Here is a 24,138-nt window from a genome sequence, read left to right on the forward strand (position 1 = left end):
CGACCCCTCCAGCGAGTGGTCCGATGGCTCATAAGGCCCCTACGTGGTGCCCTTCAGCACGTCCACCACCCAAAAAGGGGCAGGAGAGGGGGCAAAGGCAACCTACACTGGTCACAGGGAGGTGTACATGAGCCCCTCACCACGGCAAGGAGGCACCACGTTGGGGTTAAAAGGGGGCAGTACCAGTTGTCTTGTACTCCAGAAATTATGGAACTTGACAGTAATAATAAGTTTTTAAACTCAAATATACTTTTATTGTTTATTATCAAGACAAGTTGAGGTACACAACTGTTATCAATCAAACCTTAATGTGTATACAAATCATGGAACACATTCTTAAGGAAAAGAACATCAATTGTGATACAGAAATCACAATATCATGATACATTTAATGAACAAATCCACAAAGGCTGTACTGAGGGTTCGAACTTGTGTCCGGGCTAAGATGCACGCTAAGGTCCGACTAAGGCGCTTTCGGGATCATCCAGCACGTAAATCAGTACAGCCACGATGGGTCGCACCGCTGCTGCCAGATCACTTCGCCGCCACACCCACACAAGCAACGCCATATTCAAGTGGTGTTCCTGCCAAAGAAAAAAAAAAGATTCTCTATAATATTCTCTCTACTCCGAGTAAATACCTAACCTGTCCTCCAATAAAGAGCATCACTTTTTGCTCATATGCATCACACAAGGCTAAAAAATTTACAAGAAAATGAAAGTGACTCAAGAAAGTGATGTACTGTCCCATTCTGTTTTGGAGCCTCTGGTAGGGTAGGAGAGACTACTTTAAATTGACCGTTTTCTTGACATTGTGAAACCTTTGGAGGATGGCCTGAAACACCGTCCATCCCCTGAAACCGGGTAATGATGATCACTGTTATTTATTACCCGAGGCAAACTTACATTACTCTATAGTGTGCCCAAAGCATGGGTTTTGGGCACCTGTGTTATGAACCAAAATTCCTCGCCCGAGCACAAAGCAGTGAAGTCCACGCCATCTGTGAGTCCGCTCCCGAAAATCCCACATGGACAATGCCATCTAGTGATGACGAGAGATGCCGGCAATAAGCGCTATATGCCTGTCCTAGTCGGCTCGTGACGTAGCTACTGCTGACCTCCAGTGAGGTGGCGCTTAGACAGTGAACGCAATCTATGGAGCAAATAGGCTGACGTTTGTATTTAAGCTAGTAAGTGATGTTTCCTAGTGATCCCATGTAGTGTCCCCAGTACTGATGACGTGTCTGCTTTCAGAGTCAACCTAGGATGGCTGTGAGGTACGTTGAATCAGTCTACCCAAGGCAGCCAAGGTCTCTTCACCCAGTCTGCTTTGTAGAAGCTGTGAGCCACCCCCGGACGAACTCTGCTGAGTGTGTGATAGCCTGCCTGAGGAGTGGCAGTGACGGAATTCGCTGTCTCCGGGGCTGGCTGGTGGAAGAGACCACCCACTGCGGTGCCGACCGAGGAGAGTGACCAGCGAGTCACACGAGGCTCCTGCCTAGGGCTCGCAACCTTAGTATTAGTCGTGGAGTGGCCTAACAGCGAGGCTGACTAGTACCTGCCAGCTACAGGCTGGACTGTGGTTGTAGGCCATCACGACGAGGCACCCAGTGGGATTGTAATTTGGCTGGCATGTGGCCAGGGTAGATTCATCGTGGGTTCTGGGCCATGGAAGAGAAAACCAGGAAAGGCTACCCAGAGTGAGCATCGCCAAGTATCCAGTGTCTTCAGAGGAAGACGAAGATGTAAATACTGTGTAGTAATAATTCCCTTTTGTGACTTTAATTTACATATGGTAGTGGGAAAGGAATATATATAATTAAGTATACTTGTGTATTTAATGTACCTCCCCCATTGATTTTACTTGCGTTACGGAGCTCACCCCTTGAAAGCCTCTACTAACTTAGGGCCGGATACCCAAAAAACTAGTACCATCAGAAAAGAACCCGGTTGCGTCCCAATAGGGCCGTAAAAACGTGCTCTTAACAAATGAATCAAATTACATCCAAAAGATCTATTTGGTCTCAAGTCTAGCACACAATTTTGTAAATGAACTCCACAACTCACCAGCTTGTACCATGTAAGGTAGACAACAACAACAGTTATGGTAAATAGACACTCATCTTGACAATGTCCAAAATGAGCTCATATTCTAGTGTAAAAGTCAAATGTGAAGTAAAGTGTACCTCTAGCACACCCTAACAAACTGTTTTTAATTAAAAATAATTTTAAACACAACAAAACTTTTGGCTACACTGACACCACAACCGTTACTCACCAGACTAATCAGACACATTACAATCTCAGATTCTACACACTCACACTGTAAGCTCATTGAAGTGCAAACTAACATTAATAACAGTAGTAAGTCCAAGAGAAACCAACAAGCTAGAAGGCTTATTCAATCAATTCAATTTCAACAATAAGAGGATCGACTGGGAAGAAATAAATATAGACCTTGGAAACATTCATTAGGAAACCATCTTAAGCGACAAAACTCTCACACAGGGAATAGCTCCACAGACAGCTGAAACCTACTAGATCTGCTTAGAGCACATGCCTGTGAGGAGGGTCAGAAAGAGGACAACTCTAGAAAGAGAACACGCAGACGACTGTACAGAAGGAAAAAATAACGGAAATTGCTTAAACAGACACAACTGTCTTTAGAAAGTAAAATAAATCTAAACAGAGAGATCGAAGAAATAATTCTATGAATAGAGCAGACGTTGAAGTGATCATATTAGTGAGGGAAACAGATAACAGACTGAACAAAAACCATCTAATTATCGCAGGGGACTTTAATATTGATCTCTGCGAGCCTGAGGACCCTCCTGCTGCTAGTTTCCTCCTTTGTATGAATTCCTGCTTCCTCATACCCTTAATCACTAGACCTACTAGAATCACTGATAGTACTGCCACGGCTCTTGATCACATCTGGACCAACATAACCTCTCCGCTTACTTCAGGGATAATCATCGATAGCACTACAGACCATTACCCCACATTTCTCCTAACATTAACAAACCACCTCTAGAGACAAGGGAGATAAGCTTTAGGCTGCACAAAATACCTGCCATGGGCAATTTTACAGCTGCTGCTGCTAATGTCAACTGGGAGACTGAATTAGGTAACACAGGGGACATCAACCTAGCAGTGCAATCTTTTCTTCAAAAAACTCTCAGCCTTTATAACATCCACTGTCCTATGCTAATGAAACAAGTCACAACTAAAAGACTAAACAATCCTTGGCTTACAAAGAGAATACTTAAATCTATTAATAAAAACATGACCTTGAGAAGAAGTATAGGTTAGGAATCATCTCCAAAAATTTGTCAAAGAATTACTCATCATTGCTATTTAAAATAATTAGAAGAGCCAAAATTAAATACTATGAAGATAAATTTACCCAAACAAACAGCAACATTAAGAAAACATGGAGCACAATTTCACAAATATTGGGATCAAAGAAGACTTTAAATAACAAACCAATACTTCTGTCCAATAACGATGGTCAGCTTACAGCCTCTGATACTGCTATTGAGTTCAATAGGCTCTTCACTTCCATTCCATTCTCTTCCTTGCAAATGATATTCCATCTTCCAGTACTGATGTTAAGGACGATCTTACAGGTAAGTATCCACAGTCTCTGTACTTAACGCCTGCAAATTCCGCTGATGTTAACGAGATAATCCTTTTGCTTAAAACCAAATCAAATCTTGAGAAGATACCAACTTTAATTTACAAAAAAAACTCCAGATCTTTAGCTCCTGCTATTGCATTGCTCTTCAACAAGTCACTTGAACTCCAAACCTTTCCAGATATTCTAAAAAAAGCGAGAGTAACCCCTGTCTACAAATGTGGTGATCTCACTGATGTTAACAACTACAGACCTGTATCAATCCTGCCATACTTGTCAAAAATATTTGAAAAACTCACCTACACGCAGCTTTACTCTTATCTAGCCAAACACAATATACTTAGCTCTTGTCAATAAGGCTTCAGTCCCAAAGAAAGTACTAACGAAGCAATTATTAGTATGATTAACTTGATACATGCAGCTCTTGATAAAAATGAGTTCTCTGTTGGGTTATTTGTGAACCTGCGTAAGGCTTTTGACATTGTCAACCACCAAAACCTTCTTCGTAAAATACATCATTATGGAGTCAGAGGTCACTCCCTGCAATACCTCAAATCTTACCTTACTGACAGGCTCCAGTATGTTTCTGTGAATAATTCAATTTCTCCCACCCTACCCATCAACATTGGTGTTCCTCAGGGCAGCATACTTGGCCCTCTCCTCTTTCTCATCTACATTAATGACCTTCCAAATGCCTCCCAACACCTCAAACCAATTCTATTTACTGACGACACAACTTTCATTTACTCCAGTCATGACCCCCTTGCTCTAAATGTCACAGTGAATACTGAGCTAAATAAAGTCCATCTTTGGCTAACTGCCAACAAACTCATCCTCATAATTGACAAAACTTTCTATATTTTGTTTGGCAATAAATCCTCAAATCAAATAAATCTCAGGATAAATAATACCAAAATTTGCAACAAAATAGATGGCAAATTCCTTGGCATTCTCATTGTCCACGAGCTGAATTTCCAGGGACACATTCTAAATATATAAAAAAAGTTTCAAAAACTGTTGGCATTCTTTCTAAGATCAGATATTATGTACCTCGCCCTGCCCTGGTGACGCTCTATTACTCCCTCATCTATCCTTATCTCAACTATGGTATTTGTGCTTGGGGTTATACTACCCAAAATCCTTTACATCCTCTAATTACTCAACACAAAGTTGCTATTAGGACAATATCCAACTCTGGCCCCAGACATCACTCGGTACCTCTACTCAAATCTCTGAATATGTTAGATATTAAGTCACTGCACATCCTCTCATGTGTATTATATATATATATAAAATGTTGAACTGTAATGCCAATTCTGACCTTAAAAGCTTCATTGAAGGTTGTAACAGAACCCATGAGCTCCACACCAGAAACAAATACCTTTTTGATATTCCAAGAGTATGACTTAATCAAACTAGAAATGCCATCTGCAGACTTTGACCCATCTGTGAAGTCGGAAATGGAGCGCGAGTGTGATGAAAAGTGTGCAAGGAAAAGTACGACATAAGTGAAAGTGAGGAGGGTGTTGTAGGGATTGCACAATGTAGCGAAGACAGTAGCGATCACAGCGATCCTGTAGAGACAGGATGCCTGTTTCGACATACAGGCTTAGGGTAGGAGTCGAACGCAAGGCACCAGGGCTGAAGAATAACCCAGTATGGTCCAGAGCATCAAGACAGCAAAGAGTAAAATGAGAGGCAGATGAGTAAGCACGACAACCATAATTGAGTTTAGACAGTACTGCCATAGAACCGCAATGAGTCAGGGCAGACTGGAGTTTGGAAAGAGAGAAAGGATCATTATAGAGAAGCTGGAGATGCATGTGAAAATCTATGGAACAAGATTCATGAAGGTGCTTACGAATAAGGAAAGATGGAGGAAGACTAGAACTGGAGCTAAGAGTCGAAAAACGGGGAACCCAGTTCGGTGGCAACCGACACTGGATCCACCACAATAGAACCACGGAAGTGAAGGACTGGCGAGATATCTGGAACAAACTTACCCGATATCTTACAGATTTTCTTCCTGATCTGGGGCAGAGGAATATCAGTCGTAATTGTGGAGACAAAAGATTTCAAACTCACACGTTTAGCCGTATGGACCGCACTCGCCTTGTGAAACGAAAGAAAACAAACAACCATCAATCTGCATCTGTCTTTCTTCTATGCTGCGCTCTTACAGCAGACAGCCGAAACACAGCCTGCAGTCCACCAGGGAACGCACTTCCACATGCCTCGCGAGGTAGCATGTAGGGTGAATAGATTCCAGTTAGCCTTGGCAAACTGCCAGCTAGGGGCAGAGACGGAAGGGTGAAAAGAGAAAAAGGTGACAAGAATGGGGAAATGGTTACCGTTATGGAGGTCACGAAGAACCCGCCATGTGAAATCTAAATAAAGAGAACAGGGGCAGGAGAGAAAGATCAAGACAGGAGACGGCGCAAGAGCAGGTGTCAACATAGGTGAGTTCACCAGAATTCAGAAGAGACAGAGAAGAACAGAGGACGAACCCTTCGGGAAGGCGGCCCCGTGTGCAGAACATCACCCCAGAGAGTATGCCGACAGGTAAAATCACCCAACAGGAGCATAGGCTCTGGTAAAGAGTCCAATAGGTGTTTAAGACCAGGAAGAGAAAGTGGGAAATTTGGGGGGAGATAAATGGAACAGACTGTATACCAATTACTCAAAAGATATGGGCGACAGAACACTCAATGTGCAACTGGAAAAGTATGGGGACGAAGGTAATATCAGTACGAATCAAAAGAGCAGTAGTGTTATGGGCCCTAGCAAAAAATGGAGGGGGGGAAGAGAATGGTGTAACCACGGAAGTGACCAGGACAAGTGCCAAGCATCAGCTCCTGGAGACAGACACAAAGCAGTGAAAACTGTGATATCCGAAGCTGGAATTCATAGAAGTTGGCATAAAATACACGAATATTCAAATGAAGAATAAACATTGCCAAAAATAGAGAGAATAGAAATAGAGAACACGGGTCAAACAAAGGCAAATTAAAACAATATACTAAGTAAGATCAGGATCAGTGAAATTGGGGTTATGGGGCATAGATAAATCTAGCAAGAACAGGTAAATCTATCAAGAACAGGTAAATCTAGCAAGAACAATGTAGTCAAGGTAGTGGTAGGATGAACCAGAGGTGGACTGACAGGGTCCAGAGCAGGAGGCATTGGAGAAGTGCGGTCAAGGCAATCAGGGAGAGGAGTCTCCCTGAGTCGGAGTCGGAAGGTGAGGAAGAGATTGATGCCTTCTTACCTGCTGGGGAGGAAGAAGAGGAGCCAGGCTTATGTTTCTGATATAGACAGGTGTACCAGCAGCATCGCACTGGGCGACAGCCGTTGCAGTCTCAACAGGAGAAGGAGAACAGGAGCAGTCAATATGAAGATTGCTGGGAGGAGGGACAACGACCTGGATGGACAGGCGGTGTGGAGGTCCAAAATACAAGAGGGGAGGGCCGAGAAGGAAAAGAGGGCACAGGAGACAGGGAAGACTGGGAAGGAAGGAAGGAAGGAAGGAAGGAAGGAAGGAAGGAAGGAAGGAAGGAAGGAAGGAAGGAAGGAAGGAAGGAAGGAAGGGAAGGAAGGAAGGAAGGGAAGGAAGGGAAGGAAGGGAAGGAAGGGAGGAAGGGAGGAAGGGAAGGGAGACACCAGACAGAGAACCCAGGAGGAAGACCCTCTGGCCCAGAATTCAATAGAGCAGGTGAGGTGTTGGTGGTGTTGGTGTCCAGGTCCATGGCCCAGAAACGGTTGCAAAACTGAGAAAGTGGGAGAGGGCGACAAGTGGAACGCAATATAGAGTATAAGACATGCCAGAGGAAGATAAAAGATGGCGTACTTGGCGTCTCACCTCAAGAAAAGATAAATGATTCTGATGTTTCAAATTGAGGATGGCTTCCTCAAATTTGTATTGCACACATGTGTGGGAGAAGGTAGGGTGGGCATCACTGCAATTGATGCAGTGAGCTTGGGAAGAAAAGCAGTCTTATAATGACCTGAGTATCCACACAAGAGGCATAGAGACACGCCACTCGTGCATTTGAAGGGACCATGCCCAAATTTCCAGCACCTATTGCAGAGGGAGGAGAACTGGGACCAGCAAGAATTACGGAAGACGGAAGGGACCTACTATCAAAAGTGATCTTCATTACGCAAAGAGACTGGCCAGGATGACCACGAGGGAGGTCGAGTAACATATCAATCTGGAGCATTGAATGGCCTTGGGTTTCAAGGATATGTTTACTATCCTTGTGGCAATCTACTGGGGCAATCCCTATATACCTACATTATATATATATATATATATATATATATATATATATATATATATATATATATATATATATATATATATATATATATATATATCGGTTCCTGTGGCCATTTTGGCCGGATATTGTGATAACTTTATCCGATCACGATTTTGGCCGTATAAGGGCGTTTTCCGGATGTTTGAATCCCGGATAATCACGGGGTTACAGTATATATATACACACACACACACAAGGAACATTGGGTTTGTTAGGGGAACATAGCATGGTGTTTACATTCTTGTAAAGCTACTAGTACATGCAGCGTTTCGAGAAGGTCCTTAATCTAACGGATAATTTTAAGTAGGTAAATTGTAGCAAAATTTTTAAATGTTGACAGATACTTTGTAAAAAAAAAAAAATGAGAGAGACTACTAGGTATATTAAAGCACATCGATAGCTCTGATTGATAGCATTGACAGCTATCACCAGTCGCTACATGGTGCGGGAGAATAGCTGTGTAAATCCTAGCATTTAACTAGGCATTTTTGGAGATCAGAACCAGGGTTTCCCAATGTAGGACAACGAGGCTAAGCAGACAGCTGCTTCCCGAGAAGGAGCTGCAAAGAAACATGTATCAGTAGGCGAGGGGATAAAAATAACAAAGGTATCCATCAAATCAACTAGGTGTTTATGGATGAATAAACCATCAGGACGAGTAGAATCAACATGACTAAGATCAAAATACTTCGTCCATGTAGCAGAACCAAATAAAGCTTGCAACATATTAGAACTGGAAGGAATCGTGTGAGTGTGACTGCGGAGGGAACAGCACCGAGCACCCCCAGTAAAAGGGAGGGGGGGGGGCCAAAGAGGCCCAGTTGTTACAATGAGAGATGGAGCCACTCCATGTGATGAGGTGGTCATCATTGGGAGCTTGGGGCTCAACCCAGCCACAGAGGTGGGAGGGGAAGCAGATAAGAGTAGTTGGGACCTGGTGGACCAAGCACTCACAAGTCAGGTAGTAGAAGAGCTCCCAGAACCCCATCAAGCAGGGAGAGTCAGGAGCTCCCTGATCTGGGACCAATGTAGTGTGGGCTACAGAGCCCAGCTTTCCATCACAGTCCGACTTGGGGGCCTGGTCTTCCACCCCTCACGTCTTAGAAGTTAAAAAGAGGGTCAGATATCAGCATATAAATGAACGAGTAAACATTTCATCAACAAACAAGGCCCCATACCCACCATGGAGCCACAATTAGAGGATAGGACACCCAACAAGACAAAGCCCCCCCCCCCAGGGGTACACTGTAGATATATGCCATACAATCGCAACCATAGGAATCATCAGTCCGTCAAGATATAATGGAAGCTCAGCACGCTATAATTGGGCTCAGCAATGAAGGAAAAGATTGACAATAAAGGTGTCCTCTTGCTCGACAATGACGAGTACCACAGTTTTACGGGTGAGAGGGTGTGCCTTCCCAAAAACCCGGTGTCTAAACAGAAGAAAACATCTGAGAGAATAATCAAGAATTGCAAAACGTCAGAAGGAAATAGCAATTAAACAGGAGAATTGGGAAGGAAAAATTAAACTTAATAGGAAAAAGTATTCAGCACAATTAGCGAAGATGGCAGCAAGAGCATTAAGCTTCAAAAAGACAGAGGACACTGTCCCAAGGAGCATCACACTCTAGCATCCGCCAACCAAGCCCCCTCATGATGGCAACGGGCTGGAAAGGGAGGGGGAGATGAGAAAGACGCGAGGGTGAAGTGATACTGCCCAGTTTAACACCAGTGTTAATAGGTAGAGTGGATGAATTGGAATCATTCACAGAGACATACTGGAGCCTGTCACTAAGGTAAGACTCTAGGTATTGGAGGGATTAACCTCTTACTCCGTAATGTTGTAATTTAAGAAAGTTAATGTGTTAACAGTGTAAAAGTCTTAATGTAGGTCAACAAATAAATGAACAGGGTACTCATTTCTTCCAAAAGCTGCATATATAAAGTTAATCATACTAATCGGTGCATGATTGGTCCTTTTTTGGGCTTGAAACAATTATGGCAAGAACTAAGTAAATTTTGTTTTGCTAAATAGGATTAAGGCTGCTTGCAGATTAACTCTTTAAAATATTTTAGACAAAATCTGCAGAGTTGATATTGGTCTATAATTGTTGACTTCAGTGAGATTGACACTTTAATGGACTAAGGTTACTCTTGCTTTTTTTCCCCTTAGAATATCAGGAAAGGTTTGGAGTTCAAATGATTTGTTGTAGAGCAATGAAATAGCTGGAGCTAAAAATCTAGAGGTTTCTTTGAAAATTAGGGTTGGTATGTGAACATATGGTATCTGTGCATGGGGTTCATTCATCCACTGCAAATTACCTGATGCTCATCACTACCCAATAAAAATCTGCTATCAGAACAATAAAATTGTCTTCAAACAACACACAGCCTCTCTGTTTAAATCCCTGAACATGCTAAATATACACTCGCTCTACACATTCTCTTGTGCTATTTACATGTACAATACCTTGTTCCTAAATGCTAATCCTGATCTGAAACTCTCAATTGATAGATTTTTTCTATCAATTGAGCAACTTTTTCTATCAACTTTTTAAACTTTTTTTTTTATAGTTTTCTATCAACTATCAAGTTTCTATCAACTTTTTCTTTGATTTCATTTATTACCTAGGTTGCCTAGCCTCGCCATACTCCCTTACTCCATTGTACCCCTGTAAGCCCCTTGTTAGCTACCTCATTTTTTTCTTTTGTTGTTCCTATTGTGTTTGTTTTATATAATATTGTTTATAAATTTTTCCCCCTTTTATAGCTTAATCCTACTTTGTAATTTGCCTTTCTTGCCATGTTTTCCTGCAACCAGCTTTTTTATGCAGACAAGTATAGACCCAGAACTAAACCTCTTATCCACTATCTATGACAATCATCACTTTAATTATCTAAATTGCAGACATTTTGCAGCACATGATGTAAACAATGTATTAACTCATAATCACAATATCTCTGTAATCAACTTGAACGTTAGATCCCTAGGTAAACACTTCGATGATGTTAGTGCCTTGATTGAAACTATTGACAACAAATTCTCTTTTATTATACTTACTGAAACATAGTTGAAAGAGGATACTACTCAACTCTTTAACATGCCTAACTACTCGGCAATTCACAACTGTCGTCAACTTCAGAGAGGTGGTAGCACTGCTCTTTACTACCACCAAGAACTAACATGCTTAAAAGAAATTAGAACTAGAGACTGCTATGGGGAGTATATCTTCGCCAGCTTCAGAGTCAAGGGTGCCGAGTCTGTCCTGTCTGTGGGTGCAGTCTATAGAATTCCTAACACTGATGTGTCCGAATTCAACTCAAACCTTAGAAATCTAATACTCGATAACAGACTGAACAAAAACCATCTAATTATCGCAGGGGACTTTAATATTGACCTCTGCCAGCCTGAACACCCTACTGCTGCTAGCTTCCTCAACTGTATGAATTCCTGCTTCCTCATACCCTTAATCACTAGACCTACTAGAATCACTGATAGCACTGCCACGACTCTAGATCACATCTGGACAAACATAACCTCTCCGCTTACTTCAGGTATAATCACCGATAGCACTACTGACCATTACCCCACATTTCTCTTAACTAGCATTAGCAAACCACCTCTAGAGTCAAGGGAGTTAAGTTTTAGGCTGCACAATGAAACTGCTATAGACAATTTTATAACTAATGCTGATAATGTCAACTGGGAGTCCGAGTTAGGTAACATAGGGGACATCAACCTAGCAGTGCAATCTTTTCTTCAAAAAACTCTTAGCCTTTATAACACCCACTGTCCTATGCTTACAAAACAAGTCACAAATAAAAGGCTTAACAATTCCTGGCTTACAAAGGGAATACTTAAATCCATTAATAAAAAACACGACCTTGAGAAGAAGTATAGGTTAGGAATTGTCTCCAAAGAATTCTCAAAGAATTACTCATTATTGCTCTCTAAGATAATTAGACGAGCCAAAACTAAATACTACGAAGATAAATTTACCCAAATAAAGAGCAACATTAAAAAAACTTGGAGTACAATTTCACAAATATTGGGATCAAAGAAGACTTTAAATAACAAACCAACGCTCCTGTCCAATAATGATGGTCAGCTTTCAGCCTCTGATACTGCTATTGAGTTCAATAGGTTCTTCTCTTCCATTGGGTCATCCCTTGCACATGATATTCCATCTTCCAGTACTGACGTTAAGGACACTCTTACAGGTAACTATCCACAGTCTCTGTACCTAAAGCCTATTAATTCCACTGATGTCAATGAGATAATCCTTTCCCTTAAAACCAAGTCTAGTGCCCTTGAGGAGATACCAACTTTAATTTACAAAAAAGCCTCCAGCTCTTTAGCCCCTGCTATTGCATTGCTCTTCAACAAGTCACTTGAACTCCAAACCTTTCCAGATATTCTAAAAAAAAGCGAGAGTAATGCCCTTCCACAAATGTGGTGATCTCACAGATGTTAACAACTTCAGACCTATATCAATCCTGCCAAACTTGTCAAAAATTTTTGAAAAACTAATCTATAAGCAGCTTTACTCTTTTCTAGCCAAACACAATATACTTAGCCCTTGCCAATATAGCTTCAGACCCAAAAAAAGCACTAACGATGTACTTATTAGTATGCTTAACTCGATTCATACAGCTCTTGATAAAAATGAGTTCCCTGTTGGGTTATTTGTGGACCTGCGTAAAGCTTTTGACACTGTCAACCACCAAAACCTTCTTCTTAAATTACATCATTATGGAGTCAGAGGACACTCCCTGCAATACCTCAAATCCTACCTTACTGACAGGCTCCAGTATGTTTCTGTGAATAATTCAATTTCTCCCACCCTACCCATCAACATTGGTGTTCCTCAGGGCAGCATACTTGGCCCTCTCCTCTTTCTCATCTACATTAATGACTTTCCAAATGCCTCCCAACACCTCAAACCAATTCTATTTGCTGACGACACAACCTTCATTTACTCCAGTCCTGACCCCCTTGCTCTAAATGCCACAGTAAATGCTGAGCTAAATAAAGTCCATCTTTGGCTAACTGCCAACAAACTCACCCTTAACATTGACAAAACTTTTTATATTCTGTTTGGCAATAAATCCTCTAATCAAATAAATCTCAAAATAAACAATACCCAAATTTGTAACAAATTAGATGGCAAATTCCTTGGCATTCTCATTGACCACAAGCTGAATTTCCAGGGACACATTCTAAATATATCAAAAAAAGTTTCAAAAACTGTTGGCATTCTTTCTAAGATCAGATATTATGTACCCCGCCCTGCCCTGGTGACTCTATTACTCCCTCATCTATCCATATCTCAACTATGGTATTTGTGCTTGGGGTTCTACTACCCAAAATCATTTACGTCCTCTAATTACTCAACACAAAGCTGCTATTAGGACAATATTCAACTCTGGCCCCAGACATCACTCAGTACCCCTACTCAAATCTCTGAATATGTTAGACATTAAGTCACTGCACATTCTCTCATGTGTATTAGCCCATCATCACACAGCAAAAATCTGCTATCAGAATAATAACTAACTCTGCTTTCAGACAACACTCAGCTCCCTTGTTTAAATCCCTAAACTTGCTAAATATTAACTCCCTCCACACATTCTCTTGTGTGAACTACATTTACAAAACCCTGTTCTTAAATGCAAACCATGCTCTGAAACTCTCCCTGGAGAGATGTAATAGGACCCATTATCACCACACCAGAAATAAATATCTCTTTGATATCCCCAGGGTCAAACTTAATCTGTGTAAACACTCTATGCAAATTAAGGGACCTAGTCTATGGAACTCACTCCCTAGTGAATTGAAAAACGGTAAAGCTTTTGCCTTATTTAAAAACAAAACCAAAAAGTACCTAACTTCATCTTCTTAGTTTCCTTCACTGAGCTTTAAATTTGCTCTGTACCTAGTGTTACCCAATCTCCTAATTTTTATGTAATATCAAACAACCTTATCATTGTGTTCATTGCTGTCTTCCTTTATGTGCTAGCCATATGCTGTATTGTGACTACCAATTTTTGTCAACTACCATTCAAGCTGTCACTGCAATCAATCTTAGCTACCTATGTGCTTTATGTGCTTTATATGTCATCTATACCTCAACTATGGTATTTGTGCTTGGGGTTCTACTACCCAAAATCATTTACGTCCTCTAATTACCCAACACAAAGCTGCTATTAGGACAATATCCAACTCTGGCCCCAGACATCACTCGGTACCCTTACTCAAATCTCTGAATATGTTAGATATTAAGTCACTGCACATTCTCTCTTGTGTATTATACATATATAAAACGCTGAACTGTAATGCCAATCCTGACCTCAAAAGCTTCATTGAAGGTTGTAACAGAACCCATGAGCACCACACCAGAAATAAATACAGTTTTGATATTCCTAGAGTAGGACTTAATCAAACTAGAAATGCTCTACAAATCAAGGGACCCAGAATGTGGAATGACCTTCCCAACCATGTTAAAGACTGTACCTCTCTCAACCAGTTTAAGATAAAAACTAAACACTACCTAATCAATTCCCTGTAACCTACCTCACTCCTCTATTGTCAACCCATGTCTGTTATTTTTTTTTTTTTAATCAACACTGTTTGTCAACCTATTGTATTTGTGCTGCTTTTTCAGTCATGTTCCCCCTTTTTTTTTATCTTTATTTGTATTTGTTCTCAACACTTTTTATTCTTTATGCTCAATTAGTATTAAGTTCTAGATATTAATGTTTTTCTTGCCCGAAACGCATTGCGTAATAGTGGCTTTAGGCATTGTATGTACTAGCTCTATCTATATATCAATCCATTAATGTAACATCACTTGTATGTATGTACCTTACCTGAATAAACATATTTATTTATTTATTTATTTATTTAATATACTGTACCTACAATTTTCTCTCATCTTTTTTTCATTTCATGTAACTGTTATCATTTTTTTGTCTATAAATTTTGCAAGTATTTACCTCCTTAAAATTTTCTTAGATTAAGGACCTGCCCGAAATGCTGCGCGTGCTAGTGGCTTTACAAGACTGTAATTACCATACCTGTATTTGTATCCTCACATTCCTTATGTACGTTCTTGTATATGCATAAATAAATAAATAAATAAATAAATATTATACATATATAAAACGCTAAATTGTAATGCCAATCCTGACCTCAAAAGCTTCATAGAAGGTTGTAACAGAACCCATGAGCACCACACCAGAAATAAATACAGTTTTGATATTCCTAGAGCACGACTTAATCAAACTAGAAATGCTCTACAAATCATGGGACCCAGATTGTGGAATGACCTTCCCAACCATGTTAAAGACGGTACCTCTCTCAACCAGTTTAAGATAAAAACGAAGCTATACCTAATAAATTCCCTGTAACCTACCTTACCCCTCTATTGTCAACCAATGTCTGTTTTTTTTTTAAAGAGCTCTGTTTGTCAATAGAATTGTATTTGTGCTGCTTTTTCAGCTATGTTTTCAATCCATGTTTTCATTTTACTCTTTATGCTCATTTAGTATTAAGTTTTAGTCATTTAAGTTTTTCATGCCCAAAACGCTTTGCGTAATAGTAGCTTTAGGCATTGTTTGTACTAGCCCTATCTATAAATCCATCACTCTTTGTAAAATCTCTTGTATGTATGTACCTTACCTAAATAAACATTTGATTTGATTTGCTTTGATTTGATTAGATGTAATAGAACCCACGAGCACCACAACATAAATAAATATCTGTTTGATATAAATTGACAGTCATGCTAATATAATTGCCAGTAAGGTTTATGTAATTCACAATCATCTTAATTAATATAATTGGCAGTTTGGATAATATAATTGACAGAGGATTATACGAATCAGGATAATATTATTGCTAATCGAGCAAATATAACTTTGAATCAGGCTTTTTCACCCACAGGGTTATTGATCGATGGAACTGACTACCTGCCAACGCCATAACTGCCAAAATGTGCTGAATTTCAAAATATACCTGGAGAAAATCAAGGAAAATTGAGGGGGTAAGGGAACCTTCAACAAGCTGCCAGCTTCCCGTTTTTATCGAGGCCACTAGGGTAAGTGGCCCTCAGGTAAATCGGGTAAAATATTATTCCAAGACAATTACAGCATAACTGATAAAGTTAGGCCAGAGTAATATAAATTTCTGGTAAATTTAGAAAGATGTAAATTTCTAGAGTAATATAAATTTAAATTTCATATTAACTTGACTGACAGTTATAAATGCCAATCTGCCTTCAATAAACTCTTCGGTGAAATATTTATAATCAAGAGTATTATTCATAAATATGCCAAAACAAAAAACCAGCGTTGAATGTAATGAAACGCCATTTTCTGGGTGAGCCCCGGAGGCTCCCTGGAGCTTATCGGGCTAATGTGTGTTATGTTAGACCGGGACATTAGCTAAGGAGTTCAGACCTACCAGGGACCAGCGCCAGAACCTGGCCCCTTCAAAGAGGTTTCAGGGAGCAATGGCCCTGGAAAACCCCATATGGTTGGGGGTTTTCCTTATCTGCCATCGACCGGGGTTAGGCACCCAGAAAGGTAGGCGTAACAAAACAAACCCCACATGGTAAGAAACTACAACAAAAACCGAACAGAGAGGTAGAAAACTCCCTACAATCCCAAGGAAACAAGCAAACAAGCAAACATCACACTTTACTGCCGCGCCGATCGTCCGCGCAGCCCTCCCCACCCCGGGAGGGGGAGGGGGGAGCCCCGGACCTACCGCGCCGGCTGCCAAGCTCCAGTTCGGAAGCTAAGCTTCAACCAACGCGAAAAAACCGCCGACCGGTGGGAGGGAGGGTTTCCAGGGAGCCTCCGGGGCTCACCCAGAAAATGGCGTTTCATTACATTCAACGCTGGTTTTCTGTGGGGAGCCCCTACGGCTCCCTGGAGCTTCATACCCAAAGAGAAGGAAAAGAAAGGGCTAACCCGGGAGGCGGCCGCCACAAACTCTGCAACGCAAAGCCAAGACAAACCGGTCGCAAACCTGCGACCCAAGGCAACAAGAACGCCCAAGAACAGACGCACACATGGATGGGCGGCCAAAAACCTGTGCGACCCACAATACCCTGCGCCCGAAATGAGCCCGAGACGTCACCAACACAGCAGCAATTGCTGTAAACGTCTGAACAGCACGGGCGCAAAGACAGACCGCAGTAAGAAGGAAAACACTGCGGACGACCCGGGAGACCCCAGCCCTGAAAACAGGGAACGAAAGAACCGGATCAACCACAGCGCATCCCCAGGCACGGTACGCCGGCAACAGCAAAAAGCACAACTGGACAACACAGGACGCACCCCCCGGCCAAACCAAACAAGTACCAATACCCCAAGAACCCCTCCGGAAAGCAGCCGTCTCGACCGTCGCCAGGACAGAGAAAGGCTGCACACCAATAAAGCTACCACCAGTACCAAAGAGGAGGAAACTGAAACCGAAGGGGCTACCACAAACTGAGGGGAAGAGAAGAAGGCACCCTGAACAAGGACCAGGATGGCTCAGGCGACTCATGAGCAGGCCGGAGGGGAAACAAAACGCGAGAAGACGTAATAAACGTCATACAGTCTCCAAGACGAAGCTCGCAGGTGGGACACCGTCAACAAAACCACCTGAACACCATAGAGATGGCGATACCTGCGTCAAAATACCAGACGCGAAGAGCCAAAGAGAAGGCCGAACCAGTCACGGACAGGACCGATTCGGCCTGCTGAAAGAGGCGAAGCCTCAGGAAAAACGCCCCGGGTACGGACACCTATCAAGCAGCGTCTGAAAAGAAGGCCGGGCCGGCCACAGTGGAACCATAAGGACTGTTCTCGTGGGAATGGGCTGCAACTGAGCCAGAACCCGAAGCAACAGCTGGACCGGGAGAAGAGGTACAGGTACCCCCCACCTCGACCAGGCCTGCCGAAAGCCTCCACCGTGAAGTCCTCGCAGGTGGGAAGGGCGCCACAAAACGGGCGACGCCTAGACCACGCCGACCCGAAGACGTCCATGGCCAGGAGTCCATAAGCCCAACAGAGCCAACAAAACGAATCGGCGACGACTGGCCAACCCACGAAGAGGAATGAACCGAGACAGCTGTCCACCAGGACGCAGGACACACCCCGGACACGAACCACACGGTTAACCAAACCCCCTGTGGTTCCGGCAAGAACCACCAGAGAACAGTCCAAACAGAGCTGAACGGTAGAGTACCAAGTGACCCAAACCCTCCGAAGCGCAAACCAGACAGCCATGAACACCTGAACCGGGCTGTGAGCCCGACGGACAGACAGACTCCATCAACCTCGGCCGACCTGGTGAGCACTGGTCACAAAGCCCCAGCCGAGAGACGACCCGTCCGTGAACACATCGAGCGAAGGCTCGGGGAGCCGCCAAGGCACGGAACCCCGAAAACCCCAAAGAGGAAGCTGGTGACGCAGCACCAACACCAGATCCCCAGAGGAACCCAAGGAATGCAAGAGGCGGAAGTGGAGTCTCCGTAGGAACCCACCGACTCCGGAGCCAAACCCAACTCCGCGGGCAGACAAGCACGCCGAAGTGCAAACTCCCGCACAACCGCCCAAGCAACCGCTGAGCAACCCGGGACCCCCTCCCGAACAGCCAAAGGCGGGACCACAGCCACAGTAACACTTCTGGAGGGAAGACAATGAGGGGCCCAAGAGCCTGAAACAAGGCCCAGGTCCGAACCCGGGACGGAAACAGAAGGTAAAACCTCCAGATCACCAGGAAACCAAACCCAGCGATCTGGAAAGAACCATCCCCCGGCGAGCAGACAAGCGGACTGACTGGGAGCCCACTCCAGCCAGTCGTCGAGGTAGGCCAGACACCGAATCTCAGACGCAGACAGGGCACTAAGATCCGGTAAAGATGCAAAGAGTATACAAAGTGCCCTTCACAAAATAGGGAATGCAAGAAAAACAGCAAACCTGAAGCCCCACCACCAAAGCATTGTATGACAATCATTATATGACAATATGACAATTATAATCAAAGCATTATATGACAAAGAGTGCTGGGAAGACGGGACACCACGAGAGTAGCTCTCATCCTGTAACTACACTTAGGTAAGTACACAGAGGTAATTACCAACCGTGCTAGCCCCAGAAAAACTGGAGAGGAACGTGCCAAGAAGTGACCTGGAGGTCCAGGTCCACCATCCAAGCACCCGGCCCTAACAGAATCCGAACAGGAGACAACAGTCCTCCGAGCAGGGCAGAGGATCCAGGGCGCAGACGGAAGTAGTCCAGAAGAACTGCAGACTGGAAAAGCTCATGACTGCAAAGAGCAGACGGGAAGCCCAGAAGGATGGGGCGGAGCGACCACGCCCCACGCACTCACGAAGAGGAAATGACGAAGCGCAGGGAAGAAGCCCACCCCGCCAGCTCTGAACCCCCCCCAAGGGGGAGAAGCCGTCCTCCGACGCCAGCAGAGGCCGGAAGACAACCCAAAGCGCCCACCAACAGCGGGACCAAGCGAGAGGCAACAGAGCAAGCTGCTCCCCCAGCGCCCAGGCAACAGAGAAGGGAACAGAACCCCTTCAGAAAGAAAAAGTACACTACCGAAGTCATGAGGAGAGACTACGGGAATGAAACCACACTGCGCTGGAAGAGGAAGTGAGGGGAGACCTGATCACCACATACAAGATACCCAAGGGAATCGACAGGGTTGAGAAGGACAGGATATGTAACACAAGGGGCACACGCACTAGGGGACACAGGTGGAAACTGAGTACCCAAAAGAGCCACAGATAGAATTAGTTTTTTTTTTTTTTTTTTTTTTTTTTTTTTTTTTTTTTGAGTGTCAGAATGGGAACGGGAAAGCACTAAGAAGTAATGTAGCGACTCCTCACACAAGTAACGAGGCTGACCCCCATACAATGTCACATGTAGACATGACAGAGCCCAAGAGGCACAGGAACCAATACACCTGTTGACGGACGGTTGAGAGGCAGGGCCAAGGAGCCAGAGCTCAACCCCCACAAGCACAACTAGGTGAGGACATGTATCGTAAAAGCACAAGCCGCCGACTAGTGGCAAAGAGCACTACGCCGGCCAGGCAAAGAAGGCACAAAACTGCATCAAAAGGCCCACCTCGACAGCAAAACCACAAAGTCCCAGCACAACCACAACATGTGCCAAGACCCAAAAAGCTCAGTCTGCAAGCCAGGAAGACCCCGGAACCCCAAAAGGCAGAACCGGGTCACACGAGGAAACAAAGTCCCCTGAACCCACAAAAGGGGGCCCAAGAGGAAGAAACCTCCAGAACGAAACCAAGGAACCCAAAGGAACCCAGAATCGAACCAGGGGGAGCCCAAACCACCACATTTGCCGGCGGAGAACACCACTAAAAGGCAAAGCACAGACCCCCGCAGAACGCCCTGGGAAAACGGTCCCAACAGACCGAAAACCGAGGGGCAAGGTGTGGGAGCAAGCATACCAGCCAGGGGCACTGAGCCTAAACCCAGAGGCTCAGACCCAAAATCAACACCCAAACGTTCCCAGAGGAACAGGCAACGGCAAGAAAACACCAGAAAAAACAAAGAAACGACAACAGGAGAACAAAAACCCTGCAAATTTTTTGAAAACTCACCAGAGACACTCGCTTGCACACCCAGACGCATGTAAACAAACCGCAACGCCGCCCTGGTGGCCACGCCGGGAAACCGGCAGACGAAAATGGCCGCCAGCAGGGGCTGTGACTGACGCTAAATACACAAAAACACGCCAGCAATTGTGGGAAGCTAGCAGACTGGAAGGGCGAAAACGACGCCCAACAGCAGAAAAACCCCTGAAGGGGCAAAACCGCCCCAGAACTGCTAGTAGGCATCCCCCACAGCCCCGGGAACCAACAACAGAGGCCCCGGGGCAGAGCCGTCCTCCAAGCCCTCCGCCCTGAAAGAAAAGCAAGAGCCCATGGGAAAGGCAACAAGAAAGGGCCGCTGGTAAGACCCAGAAGCCTTGGCAGGAGGCACAGGCTCAAACCTCCGTCCCCAACCCGAACGGGGCATCCCCCGAAAACCGCCCGAGTCTCTGCCGCAACTGAACCCCGCCCCGACCCAGAAACACGCAGACGGTCCTGAGCCGGGAACATGGAGAGAAAGGGGCGAGCAGCACCTAACCAAACGGGGCGGCCACGGGGCATTCGAGTGGGAAACCAACCTAGCATGTTGCAGCAACCTAACCTAGCTTGCAACACGGATGCCGCCTGTACTCTGAACAGTAATAACAACAGGAGAGTACTGGAGAACAAGCAGAGAATCACTCGCAAGACTCCGGGTCAAGGTGTCAGTGACCCAACAGGCAGCATGACGGAGGTAAAAATGGCGACTGTCACCCGGAGACAAGGGAACAGCAACCAACGATCCCGTTCAAGACGGGTTGGAACCCGGAAGACACATTCAATGGTCCCCCGAGCCCAGACAGGGGTTTCCAGGGCCCGTAGGGTAACAACTACGGGAAGCCCGGGCAAGGTGTTGCTAACCGGTTAAGAAACCCAAACATAACAAGAGGGTAGATTATAGCACTGAAAACCCCTGAGACGTGTACAAGCACGGGGGCCTAGCAGAGGGCCGCCAAACACTACCAGTGGAACTATAACCACCTTAGGCAGACCCCCACCAGGCAAGAAAATGAAAAACAAAAGAAAAACCCCGCAAAAGTACACCGTCTCCAGAGGCAACAGAAACCGGCCGCCGCTTAGGTGGCAGGCTGCGCAACACCTTGACGCCCTAACCAGCACAATACCAATCCCTACCCAGGGCCAAACAAGGGCCCCAAGCCCCAGCTGGCCCCAAGGGCGAGGCAAATGCCGAGCAGCAAGAACCTCTACGGGAATGGTTCCCGAACGCCCCAGGGAAGATAACCCTGTAACGCAAGGGCAGTACTCACAGGGCGCTTAGGGAAGTCAGCCACTAAGCACATGCAGCCCCGGCACTGATGAAGTACTCCTGGCCACCGCACACCACAACACACGGCAGTGAACGCCACACAAGGCAAACACCGCCTAGGAAACTGAGGCCAGAGAAGCGTCAATCCCGGTTGACATTAGCGAACGAACTGGAGCTTGGCAGCCGGCGCGGTAGGTCCGGGGCTCCCCCCTCCCCCTCCCGGGGTGGGGAGGGCTGCGCGGACGATCGGCGCGGCAGTAAAGTGTGATGTTTGCTTGTTTGCTTGTTTCCTTGGGATTGTAGGGAGTTTTCTACCTCTCTGTTCGGTTTTTGTTGTAGTTTCTTACCATGTGGGGTTTGTTTTGTTACGCCTACCTTTCTGGGTGCCTAACCCCGGTCGATGGCAGATAAGGAAAACCCCCAACCATATGGGGTTTTCCAGGGCCATTGCTCCCTGAAACCTCTCTGAAGGGGCCAGGTTCTGGCGCTGGTCCCTGGTAGGTCTGAACTCCTTAGCTAATGTCCCGGTCTAACATAACACACATTAGCCCGATAAGCTCCAGGGAGCCGTAGGGGCTCCCCACAGAAAATATAAAATAGACATCAGTTTGCATATGAATCTGATGAGAAAAATTCCTTGATTAACCTACATTTCCCTATCAATCAAATGGTCTCATCTTAAGTACGTCTCAGACTGTCTTCTTCACCAGCACCAATGCTAAATAATATTACAACAATAATGTCCATAACTTAGCTACAGAGTATATTACATTTTAAATAAATTTTCACAGAGAAGAAAAACAGAAAGCACAATATTATTTACATAAATATGAAGAAAAACATTTAATGCTTTGATTTATCTTTGCTAAACTAAAGAGATATTTCTATACTTATAAGCAATTTTGAATTTTCCTATAGTGACAGCTTCTCTAGTTCTTGCTTGGTCATCTAACTTTCATAAAAGAACAATATAATAAAATATCTTGATCTTTACCTTTCATGGTGAAGTGTATTTCTCAAACAAAATAGAATTACCTTTGAAGAACATCCAACTGACATTGTGATAGCACACTGTTAGATTAAAGTTAAGTTAATATACCTATATGTGCCTCATTATCCTTCAACATTCTCTTAATTACCTTCCACACACTAAGTGTTTAGCCTATTATCTGTATGTATCATTTTGTGCCTCTTCATATCACTAAGACGACTGAATCTCTTCCCACACTCTGGACACTCGTGAGGCTTGTCACCTGAATGCACTAACATGTGAGTCTTCATACTTCCAAGACAACTGAATCTCTTCCCACACTCTGGACACTCATGAGGCTTGTCACCTGAATGCACTAACATGTGCCTTATTATAGTTCCACGTTCTCTAAATTTTTTGCCACACTCAGCACATTGAAAAGGTCTCTTATCCGCATGCACCATCCTGTGAGTCTTCATACTTCCATGCTGACTGAATCTCTTCCCACACTCTGGACATTCATGAGGTTTGTCACCTGAATGCACTAACATGTGAGTCGTCATACTTCCAAGACGACTGAATTTCTTCCCACACTCTGGACACTCGTGAGGCTTGTCACCTGAATGCACTAACATGTGAGTCTTCATATTTCCACGCTCACTGAATCTTTTCCCACACTCTGGACACTCGTGAGGCTTGTCACCTGAATGTACTAACATGTGAGTCGTCATATTTCCACGATGACTGAATCTCTTCCCACACTCTGGACATTCATGAGGTTTGTCACCTGAATGCACTAACATGTGAGTCTTCATATTTCCAAGACGACTGAATCTCTTCCCACACTCTGGACACTCGTGAGGCTTGTCACCTGAATGTACTAACATGTGCCTTATTATAGTTCCACGTTCTCTAAATTTTTTGCCACACTCGGCACATTGAAAAGGTCTCTCATCCGCATGCACCATCCTGTGAGTCTTCATATGTCCATGCCGACTGAATCTCTTCCCACACTCTGGACACTCATGAGGTTTATCTTCTGAATGCACTAGCATGTGAGTCTTCATATCTCCAAGACGACTAAATCTCTTTCCACATTCTGAACACTCGTGAGGTTTGTGTCCTGAATGCACTAACATGTGAGTCTTCATATTTCCACGCTGACTGAATCTCTTCCCACACTCTGGACACGCATGTGGTTTGTCACCTGAATGCACGGGTCCATAGAATTACCCCAATCATCCCAAAACAGGCCAAAACTACCCAAAACGTATTA

General features: G+C 44.2%; 1 protein-coding gene across 1 annotated transcript; it reads right to left on the reverse strand.

Annotated features, from left to right (window-relative positions):
- Positions 1-247: 247 nt before the first annotated feature.
- On the reverse strand, positions 248-24,128 carry LOC138352922 (zinc finger protein 98-like). The gene is made up of 2 exons (XM_069305571.1): positions 23,032-24,128; positions 248-584 (listed from the first exon to the last, which is right to left on the reverse strand). The coding sequence occupies exon 1, from the start codon at positions 24,011-24,013 to the stop codon at positions 23,042-23,044; it is 972 nt and encodes a 323-aa protein (XP_069161672.1). The 5' UTR covers positions 24,014-24,128; the 3' UTR covers positions 248-584; positions 23,032-23,041.
- Between the last annotated feature and the right edge of the window lie 10 nt (positions 24,129-24,138).

This window comes from Procambarus clarkii, chromosome 55, assembly GCF_040958095.1.
Source record: "Procambarus clarkii isolate CNS0578487 chromosome 55, FALCON_Pclarkii_2.0, whole genome shotgun sequence".
Classification (NCBI taxonomy): Eukaryota; Metazoa; Arthropoda; class Malacostraca; order Decapoda; family Cambaridae; genus Procambarus; species Procambarus clarkii.

Excerpts from the sequence above, each read along its gene's own strand:
- LOC138352922 (XM_069305571.1), bottom strand. The coding sequence starts at position 24,013 with ATGAAGACTCACATGTTAGTGCATTCAGGACACAAACCTCACGAGTGT.